Genomic DNA, 13,258 nt, shown 5'->3' with positions numbered 1-13,258 from the left:
TAAAAGGAGAATATTCCAAATGAATGCTAATGTTGCTCTGTATCTGCGGGATGTGGAAACAAGTAACACATATTTCACCTAAATCCACCTGGTTTGTCTTTTGAAAACTATACAATCACCTATCTCCTATGCAGCTCCTTCTTTTCAAGGTAGGACACCTTGAAAGACACCACCACCTGACCGGAGAAGTTCCCAAGAGCAGCACAGTACTGTGGAATAGGAAGTCTAGATTTAGTCCGCTCTACTCCACTCCACTCTCTTCTGCCTCCCCGGGGCTTTAATGTGGAGAGTGGACAGTGGGGTTAATGCCTAGCTGTAAGCACTGCTTAGTGCCAGTGATTGGGTTTGTGTTGTAGCAGGCCTTCCCCCACCAGGAAAAAAAAATCTAGTGGAAATGTCTTCCACTGTCCAGCCCTGTGGCCAATTGTGATTTTCCAACCTGCGGTTTTATCTTCCCTCCGCTTTGTTGCAGCTCAGTGTCCCAGAGGACACAGGTGAATTTGATGTGGAACAATGATTAAAAGTTTTTTCCCTCAAGGTGACCTCAATAGGAGGAGGTGAAAGTGGGAAACATGGAGATGAGAGAGGGGCACGGAGGTGAAAGTTTGTTTTGGACATTTGCTATGGCCCATATAGTAAGTGCTCAATCCCGAGCTTAGGAAATAAATTATCCAGACCCAGTCCTTACACTCGTTTTACACCATTCCTGCCTCTTCCCCTTGTAGTAATCAGTGATTATATGCGACATGATGGGTATAAAGCAGTGTGCCACACAGCACAGAGGCATTGACAATCTAATCATTGTCACATCAGTGATTACCTCAAGGTGTGATGTATTTGAATAGGGTTCTTCACATCTGCTATTACCTGCCTCTTCCTGCCTTATGTGCCTCAGTACACATCTTTTCTCTTAACTGTGTGTTCAATCACCACCACCAGCATCGCCGCTGGTGCGGCCGAGCGACCCCTCGACAGTGACGTATGCCAGCGATTAGCCTGGATACAGTTCAATTATGATAAACAGCCAGTGCACCTCTTAGGCCGTGATTAAAGCCTGAGCCTGGCCTTGATAAAGAGATCCCATCTCAATGCCATCACAACCACATTATAAGACACTCCACCGTGGTGTTCTGCCTCATGCTTTTCACATCAGTGTTGCAGAACGTACACTGTAGCCAGGATGGAGCTCATGGCAGATGGAGCTAGATCGGACCTGCTGGGGGTCTTTATCATTCACGTGGCTGGTGATGCATCCCTGCCCACCTATTTTCAATTTAGACTAGTATTTATTAATAACCTCCACTTTCTTTAAGCCTATCTTACAAGATACCTGCCATATAACTTAAGATGGGTTTAGATATTGAGAGATAGAGAGGGAGAGAGAAGCCCAAGTTCTGATAAATGGATGAGCGGTGATGAAAAGAAGATATCAGAGGAGCGTGAAAGGAGAGAGGGGAAGAGAGCAGAGCATTAATCCACCAGGCCAGTAGAGAGAGGGAGGGAGAATGAAAGACAGAAAGAAAGGGGAGAGGGAGGGGAGGAGGAAGCAAAAGAAAGATAGCCTTTCGGCTGTGTTCTGTCAAGGGAGAAATTACACATTTACGGAGGTTTTTTTCAAGCAACAACGGGTTCCATAGATCAAACCACTGGATTTATGAGCCAATTTTCAACATGAAATATAGACACGGAGAATCCATTTTACCCATGTTTACTTGCCTTCTCTCACTCTTCTCCTCTCTCTCTCTCTCTCAATCAAACGGCCTACAGTGTGTAGATGGGTTTATCCCTGTAACTTTAGAGAGCTTATTAGAGAAGTAAATGAAGATGTTTTGATTGTAGAGATGACGCAGCCTCCACTGGATGTTGTAGAGTGATTTCACCTATGACCGTTAGGAAGGAAGGTTTCTGAAGAGGATCAAGACTTTACCAAAGACAACGGTAGTTTTAATAAAAAGTTGTACCATTTTCTTGCTGTTGAATAAATTATTTTCGACAAAATTGTCTTTGGATATTAAGTTAAGCTCATACGTTCAACACCTTCATTTGTAATCCAAAAACCATCAGAAGTGCCCTAATGAATGTTTTTTGGTTACAGACCAAGATATGCGATGATGACCATCTAAAGACCCCAGGAAACGGCACACTGCAGTACCTGAAATACTTGCATTTTTGCAAAGCATACATCTTTACAGATACATAAATACAGTCTAGACCACATGACTCCCCTCTTCTGGACCAAATTTGCATAGAAATGAATGTCTAAGTAGACTAAACGACATAATTGACATGCAATTAGCAATATTATGGGGAGGGAGCCTAATGAAGTTTCAGTGGCTGTGCCAACCTAAGAATGATCACGGCTTAATTATCATATTAATGAAGTCATTAGTTGTCACTTAACTTAAATGACAGGTAAGGTAAGAATGTCTTGATCCTACAATTTCCCTGGCAAATGTGTATTCAACACTAATTACCTCCAAGTTAAGATCTCATCTGAGAAAGAACGCTTGAAAGGTGAGAGGGACTACTATAGCATAAACATGCATAACACGCAGTAAGCAAAAAAAAAATGAGGTTTATTGAATCATTGACTGAAGCATCTTCAAGGTCACCCGAGGAAAAACAACACAAGTCAGTCCCATTAGGTCAAGAATGAGCTTGGACAGCAGATGGAACCACCGTCCATCAGAGAGAGAGAGAGAGAGAGAGAGACACACTCTGGCTTGCTACAGAGGGTACTACAGGCTAACACAAAAACACATTTCCAGTAAACACTATGGCATGATTAGCCTACGAAAAAACCTCAGATGGGTCAAATGAGCATTGCAGCTCGAGGTCCTCCCACTCCCAGAGTCTCTTCCGTCATTCCAATTCATTTCAATTACCCAGTCATTCCCACCTTCTTCCCCATGTCCCGATTAGCTCGGCCTGGCAATTTACAGTTGATCTTGCCTCATCTAAGGCCGAGCAATGGTGGAGGAAGGGAGACGAGCAGTAATGGAATGAAATGTCACTCAGTTGTTGCCTTTGTCACAAAGATGCTGGGCAGGCCAGATGGGGAGGGGTTGGAGAGGTCTTGTTGGTAGGTGAAAAGGGGTGTGTGTGTGTGTGTGTGTGTGTGTGTGTCGTCAGTGGTCTTTCTATGTAAGTTGTGTCCTGCTCCCCTGTGTCCCTCTTGTCCAACCATAAAACTTGTGGCCGTCTCCGCTACCAGCTGGTGCTCTCGTGCTCATCAAGGTTTCTTCACCTTTTTCACCGAAGACGAGCTGGATGCCGACTCTCTCCGTTTGCGCTGCAATGTGACACACAAAACAATCACATCACGGTCTAGCAGGGATTTCCTCCTCATTCTGCATTCTAACAGGCAGACATTTTACCAGTTTACAATCAACGGCCATTTTTAGCTGGCCATAATTAATGACAGGATTATCATATTTGCAAACAAACTCCTGCACAATGTCTAACTTACAAATACATAAACATAAATTTAATGGCATTGTTTCGGTACTAGACCTTCATCAGGCAAAATGCCAAAATTTTGCCTGATGAAGGTCTAGTACCGAAACGTTGCCATTAAATGTATCTAAATGATCTTAACTGCTTAACCGTTTGACATGACCGAAAACATACCTGTCATCCGTATGTAACGGTTCAGTGCTACTATTAAAACTGAAGTTGAACCTAATAATTTAAGTTGTGCGTGTGCATTCAACTGCCTTTCATTTAGTTAAAGTTTTTTGTCTATCAGGTCACAAGCCTGCATGCTCCTCAATCTAAACTAGAGCCCGACCGATAAAGGATTTTAAAGGCCGATATTGATACAAATATTTGGTGATTTAAAAATCTAAAATATCGGCCGATATAGATTTTAAAAATAAATCCAGAAACGCGTAACAAAACAAACAGATTCCCCTAACATTAGTTATTTATGAGTCCTAAAATAATATGATAATGCAGTTTAAAAATAAACTTGTTTGTTTTATTGTCACAACAGAACAGAGGAACATCAAAATATATTAAAGTTCTGATAAATAAAATGTATAAATACAAACTTAAGATATGAAACTTAACTCAGGTTAAACACGAGTGTTGCCAACAGGGACGTTGTAGAGCGCCCTCTGGTGGACAGACTATACAACGCCAACACTCATAACACGGTTGAAGGGTGTTTCGTCCGTTTCATTTTATTTTTTAAATATTCATTTATCTACCTTTATAAATATACCGATAGTTTGGAAAAAGCCTAATATTGGCCGATAATATCAGCCCGCCGATATATCGGTCTGTCTCTAATCTAAACTAATCTTTGTAATACCGATTTAGGAGTCTGATGTTACTTTCTATCTTATAAATCTGTATTCTTCCAACATTCAAAATGAAAGACATGCCATCATCCCACACAGCACTCGACATTCACTGTAAAAAATGTAACATACACATAAAAATATGAGTGGCCATTGCCTTAACTGCCTTTAAATTTTGAGTAAACTGAATTAGTACAGAATTTGTTAAATCTGGCCATTAGTTATGTTACAAAAACAAACTTAAGTTTAGTCAACATCTGTTAAGTTATACTCTTAAATACTTCGTTTTGAGTGTTCCCGTTGAACTATTTGACACATACAGATGCTTTGATTTATTACTTGCAACTGGACATTAAATGTCTAGTTTTCCATTAACAAATAAATATTTGGTGTGATTTTGGCCATTGTGCTATTGTGATTTTCATACTAAGCATTGACCGACAGGAAAAACTTGATTTTTGACTTGACAGTCACATCTCATAGAGGTGAGACTTGACCTCTTAAGACTTGAGATTTGACTAGGACTTGGTCCAAAATACTTAAAAACAGAAAAGATATCTTCAGTCCATTTTTGGTAAAGGTTCAGGAGTTTGGGTCAATGCTAAATAGACTTACTGAGTTGGGGGTAAGTGGTGCTCCTACAACATCAATGATTTGTTCCTTGGCTTCCACCTTGATGTCGTCTGCACTGGGCCAGGACGGAGCTTCGCCCCCTGGGGTGGATGCTGTAGTGCTGTTGGTGGAATTGAGTTCTCCAACCTGTGTTGCGGCTGGGGGTCCAGCTCCTATAGTTCCACCAAACCCGCCTCCGCTGCCAGCCTTCAGTAGGGCCTCATAGCGATGACGCAGCATCTGTTGTTCGTATTCACAATTGCTGTGGGCCTGCTTCAGCTCATACAGCAGCACTAAGTCGCTACGCAGCTCATTGAACATCTGAACAATCTCCTCTGTGGGCATCGGGTTAAGATCTGGATCCACAGAGAGACACAAAGGCAAAGATAAATGGAAATAAGGTTAAAGCACTTTGATGAAAACACCAAAAAAAATAGTTTACAATTGTGAGTAGAAGACGATGGTGTAACCGATGCATGTATTGGTCCCAAACTGTTCAGTACAGGGATTTTGATTCAGTATGCAGCTTAGATAGTGTAGATTGTTGCGTTTCCAAAAGCCTTGTCTAGCTAAGCAGATGTAGTATCCTTAGTATGGTACTACCAAATGAGAAGCCATATCTTTAAAACCCTCCAATGTCATCAGACAACTGACAACTTCAAAATGAGGAAAAAACATCTTAGATTGTGACCAGGTAGTGTTAGTCAAGAAATAGCTCCTATGTGTAAGCTCACTGCTGTTAAACCACACTGCTCTGTTTTCTATTTGTACACATTTAAAAAATGTCAGAATATTAATTGAAACGGTTGTTATTCAAACCAAGACCACCAAATACCTAATTTAGGATCCTTGTATTGTAACGCCGGAAACACCACGCATGCGGAAGCGCCAATATGCGCAGATTCGTACCTAATCCCACGCCTGGCGTTCATTTCTCCGCACTGGTCACAAAGTGATATTTCTCTATTCCTCTCTGTGTGTGTGTGCGTGTGTGTGTGTGTGTGTCCATCTCTCGGTGTGTCTTGCTGTAGGCACAGCTAAGTCAAGACAGCAATAATCACCATAAACCTGGGTGTTTTATATTTAAAGTATCCAGCTGCACTATGGCCTTCCTGTATTACCTGCCTGGCTCGACACATACAGTGGGGGAAATAAGTATTTGACCCCTTGCTGATTTTGCAGGTTTGCCCACTTACAAAGAATGCAAAAATCTACAATTTTAATCATATGTACATTCTAACAGTGAAAGACAGAATCCCAAAGAAAATTCCAGAAAATCACATCATATGAATTTATTAAAATTGATAACCATCTGATGAGGAAAAACAAGTATTTGACCCCCTGGACAAACAGCATGTTAATATTTTGTAGAAAAGCCATTATTGGCCAGCACAGATGTCAAACGGTTTTTATAGTTGGTGACAAGGTTTGTGCACATTTCGGCAGGGATGTTGGCCCACCTCCTGCAGACAGCCTCCAAATCATTCAGGTTCCGAGGTTGTCGCCTGGCAACTCAATTTTAAGCTCCTCCAAAGATTTTCAATCGATTCAGGTCTGGAGACTGGCTAGGCCACTCCAGAACCTTGATGTGCTTCTTCTTCAGCCACTCTTTTGTTGCTTTGACCGTGTGCTTAGGGTCGTTGTCGTGCTGAAACACCCATCCTCGACCCATCTTCAGCTCTCTCACTGAGGGAAGGAGATGTCGGTCCAGAATTCCACGATACATGGCCCCGTCCATCCTCCCCTCAATACGATGGAGTTGTCCCGTCCCCTTGGCTGAAAAGCACCCCAAAGCATGATGTTGCCACCACCATGCTTGACGGTGGGGATGGTGTTCTTTGGGTTGTACTCGGTGTTCTTTGCCCTCCAAACACGACGAGTTGAGTTGAGGCCAAAAAGTTCTATTTTGGTCTCATCTGACCACATCACCTTCTTCCAGGCCTCTTCTGAGTCGTCCAGGTGGTGAATGGCGAACTTCATGCGGGCCTGTACATGTTTCTTCTTGAGCAGGGGGACCTTGCGTGCGCTGCAGGATTTCAATCCATGACGGCGTAGTGTGTTACCAACCGTTTCTTTTGTAACTGTGGTCCCAGCTGCCTTCAGTTGATTCATCAGTTCCCCCTTGTGGTTTTGGGATGATTCCTCACCGTTCGCATGATCAGGGACACCCCACGAGGCAAGATCTTGTATGGAGGCCCAGACCGAGGGAGGTTGGCGGTTGTGTGGTGCTTCTTCCATTTCCTGATAACTGCACCGACAGTTGATCTTTTCTCTCCAAGTTGCTTTCCGATTCTCTTGTAGCCCATCCCAGCCTTGTGCAGATCAACAATCTTGTCCCTGATGTCCGTAGAAAGCTCTTTGGTCTTGCCCATGGTAGTGATGTTGGATGCTGGTTGTTTGGGTGTTCACAGGTGTCTTTTATACAGGTAACGAGGTGAGGCAGGTATATTTGATGTAGATAATTGGTTCGGATTGGGGCTGTGTCTTAAAGAAAGACTAACTGGCTTGTAGGAGCCAGAATACTTGCTGTTTGTCCAGGGGGTCAAATACTTGTTTTTCCTCATCAGATGGTTATCAATTTTAATAAATTCATATGATGTGATTTTCTGGAATTTTCTTTGGGATTCTGTCTTTCACTGTTAGAATGTACATATGATTAAAATTGTAGATTTTTGCATTCTTTGTAAGTGGGCAAACCTGCAAAATCAGCAAGGGGTCAAATACTTATTTCCCCCACTGTACGCTGCTCACGGAAGAAATAGAGGTGACGTCAAAATGTTCGCCGTAGCACGCTGGCCGGCGCTCTACTCCGCGCCTGATCGCAGCCGGTGTGGCCGGACAGATTGGATAACAAGGGGCGCCGAAATTAAAATAGCACTGCTTCACAGCGCTTCCGCGTGCAGTGTGTTTCCGGCGTAAGTCTGTTGCAGAGGAGAGCTCAAAATGTAAAACTTAGAAATGTTAGCAGATTGCTAATGTTTATTCACACTTACCCACTCCTTGGTCTAGCAGGATCTGCTCAATGGCCTTAATCTTCTTCTGGCCTACAGAGCTTGGCAGTTTCATCTGAATCACAACACACAGAGAGACACACACGCCAACACACACAAGGGTGTGATTTAAGGTGCCGGGGATATTAGGATAAACAGCTCCATCTCAGTGCTTTTAATTCGTATGAAATGCACTTCAGCAGGCCAGATCAAAATGTCTTTATCCACTGAACTCTGTCTGACTGATTAGCTAGAGGGGTACTCCACTCCTTTAGCCATGCTAATGTATTTCCCATAGAGAGGGGCAGCTCCTCATCAGTCTTGAAGATGAATAAGAGTCCCCTTGCTAGGTCTTAAAGATATTAGCAAGTCACTAACTGAATTAATCATCACAGTGCTAATGAGAGATAGCTAGCTCAAGTCAGACATTCTGGTTTCTCACATACATCAACAGCAGGATCAAGCTTCGCTAAAATTGTTTTGATATTAATGGTGGTATCAACAAAACTTAATTGATGGATAATGTCAGCACAGTAGAAAGAAATAAAAATGTGGGATTATTTATAACTACTGTAGTTTGCAGGTTTGTTCTTTGTTTCAGATTGGTCTTTTAAGTTCCTCACTGGTGTTTGAGAGCCAAAGGGAAGTTTTACGTTGCAGATGCGTTTCGGAATACTACTTGTAGTTTTAATATCTTAATATGATCCAGCTATACTCACCCTCTGACTGCGCAGTGTGACTCCCGCTGATTTGAAGTCAGGGAACTTGATGCCTGCCGTTTCTGGAACAGCCTAAAGAAAAAGAAATAACTGCTATAAACCTAGATAAGACACCCCTCCGAACATTGGACAGAAAATATTTAAATAATTATTATGGGATAGATCAGGCTTTAATTTCACAAACTGAGACACAAGAACCCCTTGAGTTTCTTTAAGACACAGCAGCTCCTTTGAAATGATATAAAATAATGAATACAAAATATTGAGACTGAGCAAAATCTTAATCTGTTATTTCAATATACTGCTGCTTTGAATAAGCACTAGCATAAGGTTGACAGATGTGCCATCTCAATAATTAAAACTACGTAAGGGTATTTTTTCCCCCTCTAATGATGCTTTAGTTTGCTGGTAAACATTTCTCAGGTATGAATGGTTGGCTTGTGCTTTACTTTGCTCCTTCTGTACGAGTGCATATCATACCGGTTTTTCTGTTTCTCTTTTTTGTGGTAGTTTCTTCTTGGAAACTCTCTTTTCGGCTCGCCTTAACTCTGTGGTTGTGTCAGCTGCTTTAATGAGTTTCTGCAGATCCTGGGCCTTCTTCTCACGCTCTCTCTTTCTTGTCTCAATCTTCCTTAGCTCCTGAATAAGATATTCCTCTTCTGCCACCTGCAGGAAAAACAAGAGAAGTGTGATCTTAATATTCAAAAGGCTGGCAAATATCTTACAAGCTTATTTTTTTCCACAAAAGGCATTACTGCATTAATAACTGCAGTTATAATTGGTATTTCTTGGTTGGGCAATATTTAAGTTATGAAGGCTACAAACATAACATAAGAATCCAAATCAAACTATAAAGGTACAAACTTGTTCAGGTGTGCGATTAAAGAGCTTGTCCAGTTGCTCTTTACGGCGCCTTTCATGGCCGGCATCAAAGATGTAGATCTTGGGCTCTGTCCCTGTAGCTGCACGCACCTTTGTCAGCTTACCACAAATGGTATAATATCGTTCTTTCAGGTCCTCCACAGAACGTTTCTGAGAAAAATACATGGAAATGTCACTACAAATATGGGGTTTAAGCATTATGGTTTTTGCATTATATCCTCAGATGAAAGAGAACGGGAGTGCTGTATATAAGTGACCGAGTAATTACTCTGTATTGCTGGTGGTCATAACGGTCATGGACAACTACAAAGCGCAGGTCAAAGCGCTTGCACAGGTCAAACAGGTGGTCTGTCTCTGCTTTAGTCCAGCCATCGTCATGGAGATGCATCTGATACTCCTGCTCAGAGTACACTGGTACCTGCACTGTCTTTGAAGGCAGACAAAGAGAACAGAGAGAATCCAGTGAATCAGGATGAATAACTGAAAAAAGAAACTCTTTAAAGTGTCTTTGAGAGTTCTAAAAAGCACTATTTAAATAAAATGCATTATTATTATTATTATTATTATTATTATTATTATAAAAATGTATACATCTGAAAAGGAGGAGATAACAGAGGATGGGTAGATGTAAAAATCATTTGTGTTTGTATGGAATAAGTGGTTAGACTAAAGAGGAGACTGTAGTCATCCCTACCTTGTTGAAGCGGGCAAAAGGGTAGTCCTTGCCCTCTTCTGCCACACGTCTCCAGTGGTGGAATATAGCCCCATCCCTGCGAGCTGGATTGGTGAAGGGCATCCACTTCCAGGGACGCACCTTTTTACAGCCCAGCTTGGCTTTAACTGTCCTGTAGCCCTGAGTAGTATCACTAGGCAACAAAGGGGGTGCATCTCTGGGGATTAACAGGTAAAGAAAGTCTTTGTTAAAGCAAGGGTGCAAAATATGTTGAAAATCTGCTTTATTCATTTTGTAATCGAACCAGCTCAATTAGGATATTCAGCATATATAAATGACAAAAGAACAAACAAACAAACAAACAAACAAAAACAGACACCGTTGCAGTTTGCAAGATCAGAGAGCCCAAGGGCAGGAATATACAATATCAATTGTTAGCCTTGACTATGAAGCACAGGCATCATACAAAATCATAGAAAATGAACAAGCTCTCCCTTTTAGTGAGGCTTTAACATGAACCCTTCCACTGATTGAATGGGTGAACATGACACTCACTGAGCTGTCATTGGTCTTAATTTCTATTTCAATCAATCAATCAATCAATCAATCAATCAATCAAAATGTATTTATATAGCACTTTACAAAAACCAGCAGGTATCCAAAGTGCTTAACATCAGAAACACATGTCATACAATAAAAAGAATGAACATAGAAAACAGTAAAATCAAAAAAAGGTAACACAGAAACAAAAGAATGAAATTGTCACACCACTGCTACGTATTAAAGGCCAGACGAAACAGATACGTTTTGAGTTTGGACCTCAAAAGAGCTACATCTGTGATAGTGCGAAAATCAGGGGGTAACTTGTTCCAGAGTCTCGGGGCAGCAACTGCAAATGCCTGATCACCCCACCGTTTATACTTTGACCTAGGCACTTCTAAAACTTGCTGGTTTGTGCTCCCGCAAAGTTAAAATTTCAGACAAATACTCTGGGGCCAGACCATTTAAGGCCTTTAAAGCAAACAACAAAATCTTAAAATCTATTCTAAAACGCACAGGGAGCCAATGTAGAGTGTAGAGAACGGGAGTAATATGTGCATGTCTAGATGTATTTGTTAAAAAGCGCGCAGCAGCATTTTGCACAAGTTGAAAACGTGAGATGGAGGTTTGATTCAGACCAACATAAAGAGCATTACAATAATCCAATCTTGAACTGATAAGAGCATGGATTGCCTTTTCTAGATCCGGCCTGTTCAGGAAAGGCTTAACTTTAGCCAGGAGATGAAGCTGGAAAAAGCTCATTCTAACAACATTACTGATCTGCTTGTCAAATTTCATGCTGCAATCAAAAGTAACCCCCAAGTTTTTGACAGATGACCTAGTGTAGGAAGCCAGAGCTCCCAGATTCAAAGCTGGACTATCTTGCGTGCCTGAAGCACTGAAAATAATACACTCCTTTTTATCTTTATTCAAATTAAGAAAGTTTTCTGAAAGCCACAACTTAATATCAGCGATACAACTAAGCAGGGAAAATTTAGTGCATCCCTGTCATTAGCTTTCATAGGCAAATAGATTTGCAAATCATCTGCGCAACAATGAAATGACACACACTTAGGTTCACACACTAAAAAAAGAAATGCAACTATTGTTTGTTTTTTCCCTTCCTTTTCTGAATGTATGATGAAGAGAAAACTCTCCCACTTCTCATTTTCATGCCGATCCCTTCCTCATGCAACATCATAGCTTTAAAAATAAGTAAAGCAGTTATGACACACAGGACTTGAATCAAAACATTAAGGGTAACTCAGTACATATATTTAAGACAAAATCAAAACGAGCCCATACTTTTTATCTGAATAGAGCAGAGCATAGACCTCTCGGTGCATTCCCTCGGGTCTCTTGAAGGTCAGCGTTTCTGTTGTCTTCTTGGTTTTTTTCTAAGACAGGTGATGAAAAATGGGTTATTTGTCTCAAGAAAACTGGTACTACTATAAATATATAATAACAACATAATCTTCTTAATGTGTTGCTGTGAGAAAGGCATATTTTGTGTTTTTGTATCCCACAGCCTGTTCAAATTTAGGGAATTAACACGGGACATGAATAATTATGGATATCTTATGATTATCTCTCACCTTGTCTGAGTTGATGAGATCTTTCTTGCTGATGGGACCGTCATTTTCTCCTCCAGCCAACTCCAGAATATCCCTGACATCAGCACCAGTAGACATGACTTAATATGTAATTAACTCTTCTCACTACCTGTGAAACGTAAATATCTTTCATTCACATGCGCATTTTCAGTACGGTAACGTTACTGTCCAACGAATGTTACGCTACTAGCTAGCTAAAGACTAACGGTGTCATTTGTAAGCTACGTTAACTTTACATAGAGCCGCATACAGCCAATTAACAATTTTGTGAGATTTGTTTTCGTATTATTACGGTAAACAATTCTACTATACGTGAAAGCTATAGAGACAGTTATTAAGAATATTCACGAGCTATTGTTGAGGCTAGGTGAGTAGCTAGCAACTGAACCGACACTGCTACTTCCGGGTCGCTGGTCTACTGATCTACTCTAGAATTGTTTGTTTCCCCCGTGAGGTCTGGCGCTGCACTGCAGCTTCTTATTTTTTTCAAATAAATCAAAACAACTGATAACGTTTTTTGTTTTTAAAGAAAATATGTACATCAGCAGTATGTACAAAACATGTCAATACCAGAGGTGCATTTAAAAAAGAAAGATGTATGTAAAAAAAAAAAAAAGAAAAATGTGATACAAATTCAAATCAAAGTATCCTCGGTACATGAGAAATATATCAAACACAAACTGAGTTGCCTTAATTAATTAATTAATTTACATATACATATATATATATATATATATATATATATATATACCAGAGGGTTCTCTTTCTCTTAGCCTTGGTAATCGACCAAGGTCAGGTATCCAGCTACTTTATGATCATCTCTCTCAGGTCAGCTGCCCTTGTGTTAAGCCTGTCAGCAGTTATTGGGGCTTGGTGTATACACACACACACACACACACACACACACACACACACACACACACAC

General features: G+C 41.0%; 1 protein-coding gene across 1 annotated transcript; it reads right to left on the bottom strand.

Moving 5' to 3' along the window:
- Positions 1–2,555: 2,555 nt before the first annotated feature.
- Positions 2,556–12,792, bottom strand: dmap1 (DNA methyltransferase 1 associated protein 1). Its single transcript, XM_028587369.1, has 10 exons — positions 12,316–12,792; positions 12,026–12,117; positions 10,202–10,397; positions 9,776–9,934; positions 9,490–9,657; positions 9,106–9,291; positions 8,626–8,697; positions 7,910–7,982; positions 4,920–5,272; positions 2,556–3,292 (listed from the first exon to the last, which is right to left on the bottom strand). Exons 1-10 carry the CDS (start codon positions 12,409–12,411, stop codon positions 3,233–3,235), a joined length of 1,455 nt encoding a protein of 484 aa, XP_028443170.1. The 5' UTR covers positions 12,412–12,792; the 3' UTR covers positions 2,556–3,232.
- Positions 12,793–13,258: the final 466 nt, after the last annotated feature.

Source organism: Perca flavescens, chromosome 9 (assembly GCF_004354835.1).
Source record: "Perca flavescens isolate YP-PL-M2 chromosome 9, PFLA_1.0, whole genome shotgun sequence".
Lineage (NCBI taxonomy): Eukaryota > Metazoa > Chordata > Actinopteri > Perciformes > Percidae > Perca > Perca flavescens.
This window is presented reverse-complemented; position numbering and strand designations above follow the sequence as displayed.